This window comes from Theropithecus gelada, chromosome 5 (genome assembly GCF_003255815.1).
Source record: "Theropithecus gelada isolate Dixy chromosome 5, Tgel_1.0, whole genome shotgun sequence".
Taxonomy (NCBI): Eukaryota; Metazoa; Chordata; class Mammalia; order Primates; family Cercopithecidae; genus Theropithecus; species Theropithecus gelada.
The window spans coordinates 110705017-110721819 of NC_037672.1; the positions used below are offsets into that span (position 1 = coordinate 110705017).

General features: G+C 37.6%; 1 protein-coding gene across 40 annotated transcripts in view; it reads left to right on the forward strand.

Moving 5' to 3' along the window:
• ANK2 (ankyrin 2) overlaps positions 1–16803 on the forward strand; it is a 706278-nt gene that overhangs the window by 495405 nt on the left and 194070 nt on the right. For all 40 annotated transcript variants that reach the window (XM_025384698.1, XM_025384687.1, XM_025384674.1 and 37 more), the window contains one exon: positions 1306–1407. In XM_025384698.1, coding sequence (XP_025240483.1) covers positions 1306–1407 — 102 coding nt within the window. The remainder of the gene's footprint in view (positions 1–1305; positions 1408–16803) is intronic.

The window sequence follows — 16803 nt, forward strand, 5'->3', positions numbered from 1 at the left end:
CATACCTTTCAACTCAATAAATAATCTATCTCATTTATAAACATATAAGCCACTTGGTGTTTGGGTTAAAAGTGAGGTAATTTAGTTCTATGGTTTTCAGTCTTCCCATGTGTAAATCATTTTAACAGCATGCAAGTAATTCCATATTTGAAACTCCCAGAGAAAATACTTCCATTTCTATCTCTGTATATCATCACGGATCATAATAAATAGCTCTGACTGAGTGTGCCAAGAGGTTCTTGCCAAGTACTTTCTTTGAGGGAGGGAGGCAATGTAGCCTAGTGAGGAGAATGTTTAAGAGTCATCAAACCTTCATCTCACTTCCTAGTATGTCCCTTTTCATGCCACCATTTTCTTTTTAGTCAGGTATTCTATCACAAAAAAATTTTAACAGTTATGCAGGTGTCTTGGAACCCAGCAAAAGTTTATCATCATTATTATGTTATGGTTTAAAAGTCAGACTTTATAACCAAGCCAGAGGGGCCGCGTGATTGTAACTGTGCATCTGGAGCAAATCTCCTTAGGATTTGCCACAGGCAGAATTCAGCTGAGTCTCCCAGCATCCAATTTTGAGGGGAGTGTGGGAAGATGAGAAACTTAAAAAGCAGTTTCCATCCAGAGTGATCATCTTTACCAAAAGATTTTAGTCTGGTATTATGTCAGGTGGTTTAAATTGAATCATGTTTTTCCAAAATCACTGGGATCACAAAATTTGCATCAGCCCAGTCCACACCTGCCAAGTAGTGCTATCCTCTTTCCTCAAAGCACCCTTGGAGCTTTCTGTTATTCCCTTCTAATGAGACCAGATGACTGCCAAGTGACCCATACTCAGTGTTCTCTCTCAGAAGCATCTGAAAACCAACAGGAAAGAAAGAGAAAGGAAAAACCCAGTAGCTTTAATTTCTTTAGCTTTCTGATTCTTTTTTGACTTGACATTAGCTCAATATAAAGTCACTAGAATCTTGAAGCTAAAATGAATGAGTAATAGCAGTATTTGAGGCTAGCGTCAACACGTCTTCAAATGTGGCTGAAGATTTAGAATAAAGCAGTAATAATTATTTCCATTTTAATGGTTCTTTTATACCCTAAAATATTGACTTTTAATGTACCTAAACAACTCTCTAGAAACATTGTGAGGTTGCTACCTTATAGAGTGAATGATTATTCAATGTTTTAAACTCAGTATTATTGAAATTTTTCCAACTAAAGCTTTTCTGACTTCAGTGTAAGCATTCTTGTCTTTCTGTATTCGATACATTTCTATGTCATCAATAGTTCACTAAAGGTCTTTTATTTTTCTCGCAGTCTGACAGCAACGCGAGCTTCCTCCGTGCTGCCAGAGCAGGCAACCTGGACAAAGTCGTGGAATATCTGAAGGGGGGCATAGACATCAATACCTGCAATCAGGTAAGAACATGACAGCTGGCTCTGTGTTGTGCAACGAAGAAACACTCAGTACATTCTCAGAGTCCAAGATTATTTTTGTCTTATTAAAAATACTAAAATATCAGTGACTCAGACTTCTGAAACCCCAGTTTTGCCCCCTTACCAACTTTTCAAGCATCAGATGTATCTAGAGCTATATGTAGCTGAAAAAGTAGACAGATTAAAAACAACAACTGAATGCCAATTTTGTTTATGCAATGATTTGGGCCACCTTTAGCTGAAATTTTGACCAAGAATGATGTTTTACTTCTCATTTATCATCTAGTAATCCAGACCTTGGCTTCTTTCCTTCTTGACTATATGTACTTTACTCAGAGGAAACTGATTATTACAATTTAGTATAGAGAAATAAGAGGATAAAATTTTCTCCTAATTAATTTTAAAATATGGTTTATAATGAGAATAATTTGAAACTATTATTGTAAATGATGTGTCCATTCATTGTGCCCATTTGATAAGGACTTTAGAGAGTATTATACACTTTGGATATTATTTGGTGCCAATGTTGACATTTTTGTGCTATTTTTGACTAAGATTTTTACATCATGAACTAAAGTGTCCAGTGGACTGCAGTATTCACTTTAATGCTAAATGTTGTGTTGTGTTTGTGTGTGTGTGTTTGACAGAGACCTAACTACGAAGTGAAAAATTCTGGCTAATTTTAAGTGAAAAGGAGGTAAATGTCACTACTGGATTCTAAATTATATATAAATTCCTTTTTCTACATCCTGGTATATATTGAACCCAGTTATGTTTAATTTCTAGAGAATTGAAATTAATAAATCTTTCAATAACAACATTTCAAAAACTGAACCTGGTGTCTTATCCTCAAACTTAATGTACTCCCTAATTCCTACCTGCTGATTTCCTCACCAATGTGCCATTCCAACCCAACTGTTTCCCGTTCCTCATTTTCCCCCTCTCCAGCCCAGCACTCCTCTCTTTTTCACCTTCTGTATCCAGATTGCATAAGCTTGGATCACCTTGAGGTACTTAACAGAGTTGTCATAAAAGCCTTTTTATTGGGTTCTGTCTTCAGTCTTGTCTACTCTGATCAATTCTCCACACAATGCCTTGAGTGATAAATAAAATAAAAAGATTACAACACTTCCTTCCTCCCCAAACTTCTATGGCTACCCTATATGGCCACCAATGCCCAGATCAGTGAGGTGGTTGTATCAAAATCATCTGCAGGCGTTTGCAAAGGGTACAGGATTTCCCTCCTTCCTCTTCAGAGTCACTGGCATAAAGAGCATTGTCACTGATATCAATATTTCTCATATTTTAGGGAAGTGTGTCTCTTATCATGAAAACATGTTGAAAGCTACTTGATGTTGGGAAAAGTATTCTGCTGTGGCCCTGAGCAGTCCTGCAGATACTTTTGGGAATAACAAGAATAAAAGACTTTGGGATTGCTTTTTATCTGGGCCATTTCTCAGGGTGGTGTTTGCAATGAGCAACCTTGAGGGATTAGGTGATATCTCCCTCTAGCTACAAAGCAGGCCTGTATGAATCCCCCAAGGTCAGTGTTCTCTTTTAACACAACCCACAGGTACGGGCATCCATCATTGGTCCTTTGTGTCAACCCTGTTAGATATGCGGGAAGAAAGGGATAGGAAACTGGTATAAGTAACAGGCTGACACTTGGCTACTGCTTTTGCTCTGAATTACAACATCCTTTGTTTCTGACCCAGAAGACTTGTATCTTCTACTAGCATTATGAAACAGTAACGGTTTCGCTTTTAACTCTTTGGTAAGATAAATCTCAAGAACATTACATAGTACTTAACACTGACTTATGGAATAAACCCACATTACTGTATCCCAATATGTAAAATCTTCATGTGTTACGCCTACATTCCTTCATCTTATTTTTCATTATGAATCATTTTATCTGATATGTTTTTTGTGTTCTTTTGGACAAATAATTTGAACTTTAGATACATTAGTTACCTTAAGAAATGAAAGAACATTCAAACTCCCTATGGATATATAGACTTATTCTATATAATACTTATGAAGTTGAATATGAAATATTTAATACTTTTGATGTCAACTTAGGTTTCTTTAAGTAGATTAAATGCACTCCCTAAATATCTATTTGTTAACTTTCTAAATTTGCAATATGCTAGAGAATAAGCAATAAAACTGTTAGTTCATTTAGGTAAACTTATCATAAATAATGCCAAAAAAGAGAACCCAAGGAAAGTAAAGCTCATTTCAAACCAAATCTACTTCACACTAAAGTATAACAAATACATTAATTGTATGAAAGGTCTTATAACAAATACATTAATTACACTTATAATTAATACTTATAACAAATACATTAATTGTATGAAAGGTCTTAGGATTATTTTGAGAAACAATAATCTCTCAACAATAAATACTCAATTCTTATATTTATAGACCATCTTAGCTTCTTGAGTTAGCTTTCTCTTGTAGTGGCCAGCCATCCACTAACATGTCACTGTAAAAGGAAAGAACATTTATTTCTGTGAGAAGGCAACATGATGTCATGAAGCCCACACAAAATTTAGAGTCCACAGGTTCAAATTCAAGTTTCATCTCTACTTTTAAGAAGTCAGTTCACTTCAGAAAGTGACATTTTTCTAACTTGTAAAACAGGATAAAAACAATACATTCAATGCTTATATCCCTGGGTTGCAATGTAAGTTAAATTATGAAATGTAAAAGGAGTTTCTAAGGTACCTGTGTTCTAATTACAATTACAGTATATAATTAACCAAGAATTATACAAATTAAAATTGACTTACACTCAAAATATGAGGTTGATTCTCCTCAATTCCCCGAACTCACCAGTTATAAAGTAAATGCAAGGCCAGGTGTGGTGGCTCACACCTCTAATCCTAGCACTTTGGGATTATAGTGGGAGGCTGAGGCAGGATTGCTTGAGCCCAGGAGTTCCAGGCTGCAGTTAGCTATGATCGTGCCACTGCACTTCAGCCTGAGTGGGTGAGAGAGTAAGACCCTGTCTCTTAAAAATAAATAAATAAATAAATAAATAAATAATTAATTAATTAAAACAGGCCGGGTGCAGTGGCTCACACCTGTAATCCCAGCACTTTGGGAGGCCAGGAGGCAGGTGGATTGCCTGAGATCAGGAGTTTGAGACCTGTCTGGTCAACATGGTGAAAGCCCGTCTCTACTAAAGACACAAAAAAATTAGCTGGGCGTGGCGGCATGCGCCTGTAATTCCAGCTACTCAGGAGGCTGAGGTGGGGGAATTGCTTGAACTAGGGAAGTGGAGGTTGCAGTGAGCCAAGATTGCGCCACTGGACTCTACCCTGGGTGACAGAGTGAGACTCCGTATTAAAAAAAAAAAAAAAAAAATTCCCCAAAGTAAATGTGGTCTGATGGGCTTGCTGGTTCTGTATTTTTATTAATAGTATTCGAGACAGTATATTAATTAAATAAAGATTAGGGAAATACAGTGACTAATGTTACCTACTTAGCTACTGTGTATTAGACTTTGTGCTGGGGCTTTACATGTGATGTCTTATCAGTCAACTGAGATGAAATATTGTGAGATAGGGATTAGCTCAAGTTTACAAATGTAGAAACTGGGCCCACAGTGGTTAAGTTACATTCCCAGGGCCACATGGATCTGTCTGTCTCCCATGTCCAAGCTTTTTTCTGCTGCAGGATATCTTTTTGAGTAGCTATTTGGAGCTGCCCTTCAAAGTAATACAGTGGTGATGTCCTTTATCTTAAAGTTGAAAACTTATTTTTAATCTACTACTGCTAATATAAAAAGAACTTATTCATACGTAGTTACAAGATCTTTTAAGTCAAAGAGCACCACCACCAGGATTACTGCTAAAACTCAAATACAATATAGAAGAGGAAATGATTTCCAAATACCCAGAAAAGTAAAAGAGACAACTATTCAGCCAAACTATTGCTATTTCCAAATATACAATATTCAAAGCTAATATGGCATATGAAAGAAGAAAAGAAAATGTATCCTCCAGTTTGCTACTAAGCCTTAGTTTCTAGGGAGCATTACAACATGTAATATAGAAACCAGGACTTTCTGTACTCTGTTGTATTTCTCAATGAAAGGCAATCTGGGCTGCACCAGCTTTCCAAAAATATCACATGTGTTGGCGTGCTAAGATTCCTTAAACTGAAATTTGAATCAATGTTTTTTCTTTATAAAATTGGTTTCACAACTACCATGAGAAGTTTAAAGTATAATTCCCAAATACTATTTTGCTTTTAATCATTTAAATGATATGCAGAAAATTCATAAATTTGGCACATGAAAATACTCTAAAAGGATGTCAAGTTTTCATTTTTCTTTTTTAAATGATTACAAATATGGTTAACTTTTATTTTCTTTAAAAGATTACACCAGTCATCTATTTACCACGTTATCTCTTGTACATTTAGAAGAGAAAATAAATCTTAGCATTCAATTTATTTCTGAAACTCATAAAGGCTTACATTCTTACCTATTACCTATTTAGTAATTCTGCATAATTTAATACTGTTACAAACAAGATTAACATGCAGACCTTAAAAATAAGTTGTATAATATTTTAATAAAAGTTTATAGCCAGTTACAAGCCAATAAAAACCCCAGTAGTTTCAGATACTTTCACAATGTATGCAATTTATTCGTTTCACTATAGTGACTTCAAAATGAAAGACTATCACTTAGCATTTATTTAATACAATCCTAGATATGATACCAGTGATTAACAGGTCTTAAAATGCCCTGATTTTTGGTCTTGGCCTTTTACCATCGGAGTTTAAAGGTGCAAAATTATCAGTTAAATCCTGTGTTTCCTTTTTTATAAACAGAAGGCAAGGTCGAAGCATCATTTTCAAAACAATATTAGTGTTCCTCAAATAGCAGACCTTCAGCAACAAGAAGATACACCCAACAATGACTTTAGCATATGCTCACACAGTATGACTCAGACTGTGAAGCATATTTGGAAGTCACATTAACAATGTGGATGCTGGAAACCAAATTCTAGTTTTCCCCACTTACCAGGTGAATGACCCTTGGCAGTCAACTTCTGCAGGCCTGAGTTTTCTCAACTGGAGTAAGCATAACAACACTGAAGTTTTAGGGTAGTTTTGATGATTAAGTGAGATGTTTGCAAAATGCTTGGCAGAGCAAGTACTCAATAAATACTGGTGAAAATGATGCGTATTATAATAATGTAATTTTTGAAATATTGATTCTCAACCTAAGCTTTAGCAAAAGTAGCACTGATTCGCACAAGCAGGACAGAACATAAAAGGTATTGCCATAACCTGTATCACCAAATAGGAAAAAAATTATGATTAGTATCAATTTGGTAAAGTTACTATTTATCTGGGTTGCATTAAACTAAAATATTTATCTGGAACTAAAATCTTTTTCACAAATGCCATTTGGGTTCATCTGGTTTAGACTTCTCTTTAAAAATACTAAAAACAATTCTATTAGCCTGCGACCTTATAAAAACAACAAAAATGAATAGGGGAGAATTAAATTCATGGAATTAATGGAACATGGAATGAACTATGTACAGTTTCCTAACCAGTTAAATTTGGCACAAATATATATACAAAAATATAACTATATAGCTAAATGCTTATTATTGACCCCTCAGAAGAAGCAAAAGGTGATGTTTTCATCTGGTTCTGGTTATGTGGTTTTGGATTCTGTACCATTCTGTAATATCTTTTGATGCGTCAGTGCTGGTCCTTGCTCTATACTGGGTAGTGGTGATTCAGGTTAGAATTGAGTAACACCTGTCTAATATTTTGAGTACTTAGAATTTTTAGTTTACTTGTTGATATTTGCTCAATGTAAAGTAAATCCAATAGAGAGTTTTCATCAACTACTTGCCCCCAGCTCTCAAAATTTCATTCTATTTACAATTAGACAGGTTTATGAAGATTTAAATATGTGACTCTTCTTTCATTTTAAAAATGCTGGGAGTAGCTTCATGCAAATTATTTCTATGGCTGTATTCTTAAGTACTCCACTGTAATGGTTTAGATTGGAACAGGACACTTTATATTCTGGAAATTCTCTTGAACACTCTCTTTCTATGGCTAAACAACATGGATTTTAATACCTGACTCCAAGCAGCCACTCGACTCTTCCTAGCTCATCTCGGACAGTAGAATCACAGTATTTTTTTTTCTGCCAGGCTGGACTCAGGCACACTATTTGTTCATCTACTTACTCAAACATGTATTGTGTGTTTAGTCAGTGGCAGGCTCTGTCCTAGGTGCTGGGGATGGAGTAGTGCAGAGAGACACAAACTCTGCTCTCATAAAGCTCACAATCTACAACCTGAGAGGAGAAAAGGCAGTGAGTGATATGGAGGAAGATACAGCAGGGGAGAAGGAGAGAGGAGTAGAATGGGAGCGGTATATCACTTTAAAGGGGATGGGCAAAAGAAAACCTGAAGAAATTGAGCAAGGAGGCCATGCACGCTGTGGAGGGAGCACATTTTAGAAGAAGGCTTGACAGGTGAGAGAACCCCACAGAGGGAGCATGTTGGCATGTTCAAGGGCCAGCAAGGAAGCAAGCCTGCCTGGAGTAGAATGAGGGAGAGGAAGCGTAGGAGGAGGTTGGGGAGAGCAGAAAGCAGCATCGGGTCATGTAAGGCCTTGTGGGCTATTTTAAGAACTTTGGCTTTAATTCCGAATGAGCAGAGAAGTGATTAGAGGGTTCTTAGTAGAGGAGTGACATACACTAATGAGTCTTAATAGTAACGCTGAAGCTGAAAGGGAACAAGGACAGAAGCAGGGAACACTTTTGTGATACTTTAGGTGAGAAGTGAGGTGTTTTACAGTAGGACAACAGGCAGGAGAATTGGTGAGAAGTGGCTGGATTCTAGATACATTTCAAAAGCTGATTTTGTTGATGGAGTTAATGTAGGATGAAGGCAAAAGAGGAATTAGGCATGAGGGTTGAGGTCACAATGGAAAGAATGAGAGCTGAAGTTTTATTAACTGAGGTGGGTAAGACTGTGTGAGGAGCAGGTTTGAGGGAATACTCAGCAGGTCAGTTTTGAACATGTTAAGTTTGATTTGTCTGTGTGATATCCAAGATATTGAGTAGGCAGTTGTATATATGAGTTTTCTAGGGTCGGGAGAAAAGATTTTGGCCTGAAATATACATTTTGGCATACCCAGTATATAGATAGTATTCAAAACCGTGGTACTGCATGAGATCACCAAAAGAGAGAGAGTTTATGAAAAATAGAATAGGTTCAAGGGCTGGGCCCTGGAGTACTACAATATTTAGAGGTCAGGAAGATGAGAAGCCACCAAGGAGAATGGAAAAGAGTGTCCAGGGATGTAGGAGGAAAACCTGAAGAATGTGATTTCTTAGAAGACCTATTTTCAGGTGGATGAAATGATAAACTCTGTAAAATGCTGTTGATCCAATAAGCTGAGGAACTGAACAACAGCCTTAGTAATGTGATGGAAACTGGTGACTTGATCAAAGCAATTTTGGTGGAGTGGAGGGGTGAAAGCTGGACTGGAGCTCATTCAATGGATGACGGGCAGACCAAGGACTGCTTCAAGGGCTCTTTCTATATAAGAAAGAAAAGAATAAGAAAAGTAGCTGGAAGAGGAAGTGGAATCAAGAAGGATTTCTTTGTAATAGGAAATAAATAATAGCTTTGTTTTGTTGATGGAGAAATATCAACAGGGAAAGAAAAATCAATACTTTGAGAGAGAGAGAGAGAGATGGGAGAATTACTGGATGGTGTCCTTGAGTTGATGAGAAGTGGGGATGAAGCCTGATGCACAAGTGGAGGGATTGGCTTTTGCTAGAATCATGGATAGTTCAGGTAAAGGAAAGGTATATGGGCAGAGGAGCAGGAAGTAGTGTGGGTGGCATGCTGGGAGCTGGATGTGGGGTGGAAGTTCTAATTGCTTCTGTTTTTTTTTCAGTGAAATATGATTCTAGGTTATCAGCTGAGAGTAAAGATAGGAGAGGAGAGGGTGGAGGTGTAAGAGGGAGAAGGTGTGAAATAATAATCCAGGAGAGTAAGAGAGATAGCAATTGAGGGTAAGACAGTATGATTGCCAGGCAGCATGAAGGGTCTGCTTGAGCATCATGATCAGGAATTTAAAGCGAATCCAGGTGGCGTGTGTGTGTTCTTCTGCAGCTACGTTCAGACATGGGATCACATGGAGAGTTATATATAGCCAGGAATGTGGTTTAGCTAAACATATATGGCAGAACTAGAGAAACACAAGGGAACTGAGGATGCATATAAGGGAATGAATAAAATAACGATAAAGACTATGCATAGAATTCACGCCAAGTGAGGAGGTAAGTGGGCACCGTGAAAAGATAAATAGACTCTAACTGTTAAGGATTGAAGGATTGCTGGAGTTGGATGAGTAGATTAGCAAGAGAGTAAGTAGTGTTCAGAGGGTTGGATGTTTAAAATTGAAATGCTAGAGGAAGTTTACAATTATTGGAAAGGAAAATGTCTAGAATGTGACCATGGAAGGGAGTGGATAAGGTAGAGAAAAGAAGAAATCATTGGCAGAGAGGAATTCAAGAACCTGAAAACCTGGAGTTTTGGAAAAGTCACCTATGTATATGTAGGAGAAAGTGGCAGTGAGCTAGAAGCTAAAATTCTCAAGGGACAAGGGATGGCATCAAGAGGATACAGGCTGATGACATCAGGAGGTTTAAAAAAAGGAGGAAGAAAAATAGTTTAAAAGAGCGATGAGAAGCAAGAAGCAAAATATAGCTCCCCCAATGTCAGTGATCTATATTTCTATCAATCCATATTCCCATTAATATCAATTCCTATTAGTATCAATCCATATTCCTATTAATCACCGAACTTGGGGGAGCTATATTTTACTTCTTGCTTCTACTCAAGTATCCATCACTTGAGTAGACTTCAGGGAAGCAGTGTCTTTGGATTCTAGTTAGAGCAAGAAGCTTAAAAGGGATATTTAGAGAAGAGATTTAGCCCAGACTTTTTGCTAATGACTACACCCATGCATTCTAAAGGATCAGTGTGGGAGTTTTGGGAAACGGGAAGTGATAGGAGATAGAATCAGAAAAGGAGGTATACAGAGGCGGAGAGGGATAAGATTTTCAGGGATGATGGTGGAGTTGGTGACTACCACAAACAAGGATAGAGGACGTGATAAGTTTAGCTCAGACAGTCCCAAGCAGATAGCGATGGTGACGTTGTAGAGATTGTCTGGAGAAAGAAGTGGGGGGAATCTATCCAGGAGTCTGTAGAGTTCAGGAGTCCCATCTTGATTTTTGCTGTTGGAGACCAACAGAGGAAAGATCTTAATGGGAATTTATACTCGCTGCAATTCTTCCAGTATGCACTACAAACACAGGTGGTGTGTGAGATGAAGTGAAGCTGCCATTCCTGCCTAATCATTTTTCTCCTTGGTTATTTTCTTTGTGCCTTTAAGGATCATCCAGCCCTTTTGCAGTAGTTGAGATTTTGCCAACTCATATTCACATATTCTGTTTTTGTTGCTGACCATTGATTCTTTTATTATTATTATTATTATACCTTAAGTTCTGGTTCCTGTGCAGAACATGCAGGTTTGTTATATAGGTATACACTTGCCATGGTAGTTTACTGCACTCATCAACCCATCATCTACATTAGGTATTTCTCCTAATGGTATCCCTCCCCTAGCCCCCCAGTCCCCAACAGGCCCCAGTGTGTGATGTTTCCCTCCATATGTCCATGTGTTCTTATTGTTCAACTCCCACTTATGAGTGAGATGCAGCATTTGGTTGTCTGTTCCTGTGTTAATTTGCTGGGAATGATGGTTTCCAGCTTCATCCACGTCCCTACAAAGGACATGAACTCATCCTTTTTTATGGCTGCATAGTATTCCATGGTGTATATGTGCCACATTTTCTTTATCCAGTCTATCATTGATGGGCGTTTGGGTTGGTTCCAACTCTTTACTATTGTGAATAGTGCTGCAATAAACATACATGTGCATGTGTCTTTATGGTAGAATGATTTATAATCCTTTGAGTGTATACCCAGTAATGGGATTGCTGGGTCAAATGGTTTGGTTCTATATCTGGTTCTAGATCCTTGAGGAATTGCCACACTGTCTTCCACAATGGTTGAACTAATTTACACTCCCACCAATAGTGTAAAAGTGCTCCTATTTCTCCAAATCCTCTCCAGCATCTGTTGTTTCCTTATTTTTTAGTGATAGCCATCCTAACTGGCATGAGATTGTATCTCATTGTGGCTTTGATTTGCATTGCTTTAATGACCAGTGATAATAAGCTTTTTTTATATGTTTGTTGGCCACATAAATGTTTTCTTTTGAGAAGTGTCTGTTCATAACCTTTGCCCACTTTTTGATGGCATTGTTTTTTTTCTTGTAAATTTGTTTTAGTTTCTTGTAGATTCTGGATATTAGCCCTTTGTCAGATGAATAGATTGCAAATATTTTCCCCATTCTGTAGGTTGCCTGTTCACTCTGATGAAAGTTTCTTTTGCTGTGCAGAAGCTCTTTAGTTTAATTAGATCCCATTTGTCAATTTTGACTTTTGTTGCTATTGCTTTTAGTATTTTAGTCGTGAAGTCTTTGTCCATGCCTATGTCCTGTATGGTATTGCCTAGGTTTTCTTCTAGGGTTCTTATGGTTTTAGGTCTTACACTTAAGTTTTAAATCCACTTTGAGTTAATTTTTATATCAGGTGTAAGGAAGGGGTTCAGTTTCAGTTTTCTGCATATGGCTAGCCAGGTTTCCCAACACCATTTATTAAATAGGGAAGGCACAGCTTCAGCAGACTTAAATGTTCCTGCCTGCCAGCTCTGAAGAGAGCAGTGGATCTCTCAGCACAGTGCTCGAGCTCTGCTAAGGGACAGACTGCCTCCTCAGCGAGGTCCCTGACCCCCCTTCCTCTTGACTGGGAGATACCTTACAGCAGGAGCCAACAGACACCTCATACAGGAGAGCTCTGGCTGGCATCTGGCAGGTGCCCCTCTGGGACGAAGCTTCCAGAGGAAGGAACAGGCAGCAATCTTTGCTGTTCTACAGCCTCTGCTGGTGATACCCAGGCAAAGGATCTGGAGTGGACCTCCAGCAAATTCCAGCAGACCTGCAGCAGAGGGGCCTGACTGTTAGAAGGAAAACTAATAAACATAAAGAAATAGCATCAACCTCATCAAAAAGGATGTCCACACAAAACCCCATTTGAAGGTCAGCAACATCAAAGACTGAAGGTAGATAAATCCACGAAGATGAAGAAAAACCAGGGCGAAAAGGCTGGAAAAAGATTCTAAACAGTCTTTTCCTCGCTCTGTAGAGGTTTCTCAGTACTTTCCACCCATCCCTCCCTGCCCTCCTGGATATCTCCTCTCTCTCTCTCCCCCTCTCTCTGTCTCTGATTGTAAAGAAGTAAACAAATCCTATGATCGCTAGTCTTTTCAAGGTCTCTTATCTTATGGAATACATAGAAGAAAAGAAAAAGGAAACCTTATTTTAAAATGGCAACTTCTTCAAATTGGGGATTCTCTTCTTAGAAAAAAAGGAAATTGTGTAGAATTAAGCAGTGGTTGTCAGATTGATGTGGGCATGATCAGGGCAACTGTCTGTGAATGAACCTGCATATGTGTAAGTGTAGAGCCTCATGTGGCAGTTGTTTTTAGTCCCCACACTCAGTTCGTTTTTTACCTTTTTCCTCAGAAATGAAAGGTCTTCAGGGTAGAATAAAAGAGACCAAGATGCAGATGAGCAAGAGCCCATAAAGCACACCATGGGGCATAAGGACAATTCCCCATTCCACACCCCACCCCACCCCCTAAACTGTCATTACTTAAAAAAAAAACAAAAAAACTCTTTATGCACGGTCAAGTGGGCAGAGGGGACAGTTTGAAATAAATCCCTGCACCTTAGTGGGTATGCAGTCATTGCTGGAGTCAGTGAAGGCTGTTACTGCCCTTGGGAAAAAGAGAATTTGCAGTGTGATGTTTCCTTTGAGGAATAAAGGAAGACAGCAATAGTGCCCATGGGAGTTAGAGGAGGGAAGCAGGCAGAGAAAGCCATTTATCAGAAAGTTGAGAATATAGTTTCTCTTCCAAAGTAACCATCAGAAGTTTTTCAAGAGATCTGTTATTCAAGTTCCCTTGGAATTATAAGTTTGGACGCCAAGCTAATGATGGTCACTTTGGCCCTTTTTAACAACTCTACTTTTAGTGAAATTTTTGTGTCTTAAAGAAGGCACTCATTCCTCATTAACTGATTGTGTCCCCAGCTAACAATTTTGCAGTATGCAGACAGGAAAGCAAGTCCCACAAACTGGGAACTTGGAATTTTAGCAGCACAGGAAAATTGAGGGGTTTAAAAAGAAAAGCTCACAGAGTATACAAATATAAACAGGGTTAAAATTAAACTTACCAGGGAGGGAGGCTATCGCTGACATATATGAACCAATTTCAAAGAATGATTTATAAACTAGAATTTAAGCTTCAGTGTCGTATAATGACAGGAGAAGTGCTGGAAAGAACAAGACCCAGGATTGACACATAATAGATGTCCAATTAATATTTGATAAATGAATGAGTGAGCACTGGACATTGGGCCAGCCACTTAAATCATTCTGAATCTCAAATTATCCACTCATGAAGTGGGAAATAATAATACGTGTTATATCAAATAATAGTTACCTTTATTGCATGCCTGTTACATCCTCATCACTGTGCTACAGTGTGTGTGTGTGTGATGTAGTGTGTGTGTATATACATATGTACGTATGTATAATCTTCACAACATACTTCTCTACTTTAAAAGGAGATGATTGGGGCCTCAAGTGATACATATGAAAATCAATTGTGTTGTGCACACTCATTTGGGAGACCAAATTGTGGCTCTGATGGTTATATTTAGATAGAATTTGGTTAACAAAGTTAGGCTAGCCACAAATGATTATTTCAGCCACATGAGAGTAGCTGGATGGACAAATTCTGGACAAGTACTAACAAGTATATTCCTACTGATTTTGGCTATAAAGTTTCTTAATAAATTGTTATAATTTCTTTTTGATAATTTATAGTCCTGTGGGACACAGGAAAGCTTCTAATACTTAGGAAGGTTCTAGTCATGCCTCCTTACGCATCCACTCTGCTTTCTAGATGGAAAGACCCACATATTATCAAGTTCTGTTTACAAACCATCTCTTAAGGCAGCATTTCTTCTACTTATCGGGGGGGAGGGGAAACTTTTTTTGGTCCCATAAGAAAATACATCTGTGTGCCTCAGTTTGAGAAAAACTGCATCAAAATTTGAATGTTCCCTTTAAGTGATTCATTGAAATCAACACAATCAGAAACATGACCAAGAACAAAAAATTACTAAATGTTAATTAAATGTGATTATCCAGATGATCCAGAATATGCTTCTATTACTGTTTTTTAGATTGGCACTAAAATAAACATGTAAAATTTAAAAATTATCACACAACTCTGAGATCCTTAATAACAAAGGCTATTTAAATTAAGTCGTTCCTTCAGAATCTAGTTTCTCTTGTATGTGTTAATAGTAAGCAATACAGGCCTCAGAGAGTGAATGTCTCGTGATTGTGTTTCCAAAGATGGATCTATTTATACCTGACTTGTTCGTGCACTGACTTGCATTTGCTGACAAAATGTAGAGTACCTGGATGAATTAAGCAAACTCCTGTTTACCTTCATACTGTACACATTATTAATTAGCCCATTTATTGTACAAATATTATTGAAGTGCACCTTTTTTGTGCCAGGTACTATATTAGGCATAGAGGTTACCAATATGAATAGAATTTGACCATTTCCCATGAAAAGTCTTGTTGGGAAGATAAACAGGAAACATGCAAATACAATAAATTGGTGAAAAGAACCAAATTTTATGATTGCTCAGAGGAGAAAGTGACTAAGCCAGCTTGTGTGTCTCAGACATACCTGAAATTGATACCAAATGCCATTTATAGGAATTATTTTATAATGAAGGAAAACAGAGTACCAGGGTGTTATTTAGAAGACTCGGCAAAGCTTTTATTGTCTGATGCTCCCTCCTCTCCCTTCCCACAGAATCCACCATGCCAAATTTGGCTTGTTTTTAATTAAAATTGTAAAAAATGTGGAGAAGATCAGAAGTAATTGTAATTTTCTAATAATATTACCAAACTTTTATATGGATACATTGAAATATAGACTTGGTTTCTAGCACAATGTTAGCATACAATAAATAATCAACAAATGTTTTAGTATGTGAATACTTGAATTTAGTTACTATTTATTGAATATAAGCTACCCCTAGTCTATTAATTTGAAAACTCTGTATCGTGTTTTATCTGAGTTTAATATTTTGTTAAAAAATGTTTCTTCACTTGTGCCTCATTAGAAGCAGGAGGATAGGGCACACACTGGAATCCGCTGTGGAATTTCTTTAGTTCTAGTCTCCCATTTTGCTTCCTTTCCTTCGAGGTCCTGCCACCTCTTTCTTCTCAATTCTGATCTCATCCTTGGTGCCTGGAGGCATGTCCACTGCTGGGTGTCTCACTAGAGAATTCTTTTGTTTCATGGTACATACTCCTTCCCCTGCTTGCCAACCTTGATAAATTCTATGTCAGTAGGAGAAAGTTCAGGTTTTTAATGCCCTCTTTTAAGATGGGTTCATTGAAATGGTAAATGAGTTAGTGATAAACATGCAGAACTAAGACCTAGTCTTTTGGGTTGTATCTTTAAAAACTTCTGGAAATTATACTCTCATTACTTGTCATCTGGTGTTAGAAACACAGAATTTTGTTACTTTAAAAAAAAAAGCTTAAGGGAGAAACCATTCTAAACCCTTTCCTCCATTTTTACTTAGCATTTACTTTTATTTATTTACTTATCTATCTGTTTAGTTATTTTGAGGCAAGGGGTTTGCTCTGTCACCCAGGCTGGAGTGCAGCCTCAGCTTCCCAAGTAGCTGAGATTCCAGATGCACACCACTGAGTCCGGCTAATTTTTTATTTTTCATAGAGATAGGGCTCTCTATGTTGCCAAGGCTGGTCTTGAACTCCTGGGCTCAAGCAATCCTCCCGCCTCGGCCTCCCAAAGTGCTGGGATTATAAGCGTGAGTCACTGCACCTGCCTAGAGTTTACTTCTAAATGCTAAACTTGGCATGATTTTGACATCATAACATTCTAGAATTCATTTTAATGGTTTTTCTTTTCTAATTTTGATGTATTTGTACATTAAACATCTGCAAACCTAAAAGAAATAATTTTTAGAGACTGAGATATTTTCTATTAGAAAATAGAGCTAATGAGAAGTTGAGGTCTAAAGAAAATAAAATAGGATTATAATGCAGAGGCCATT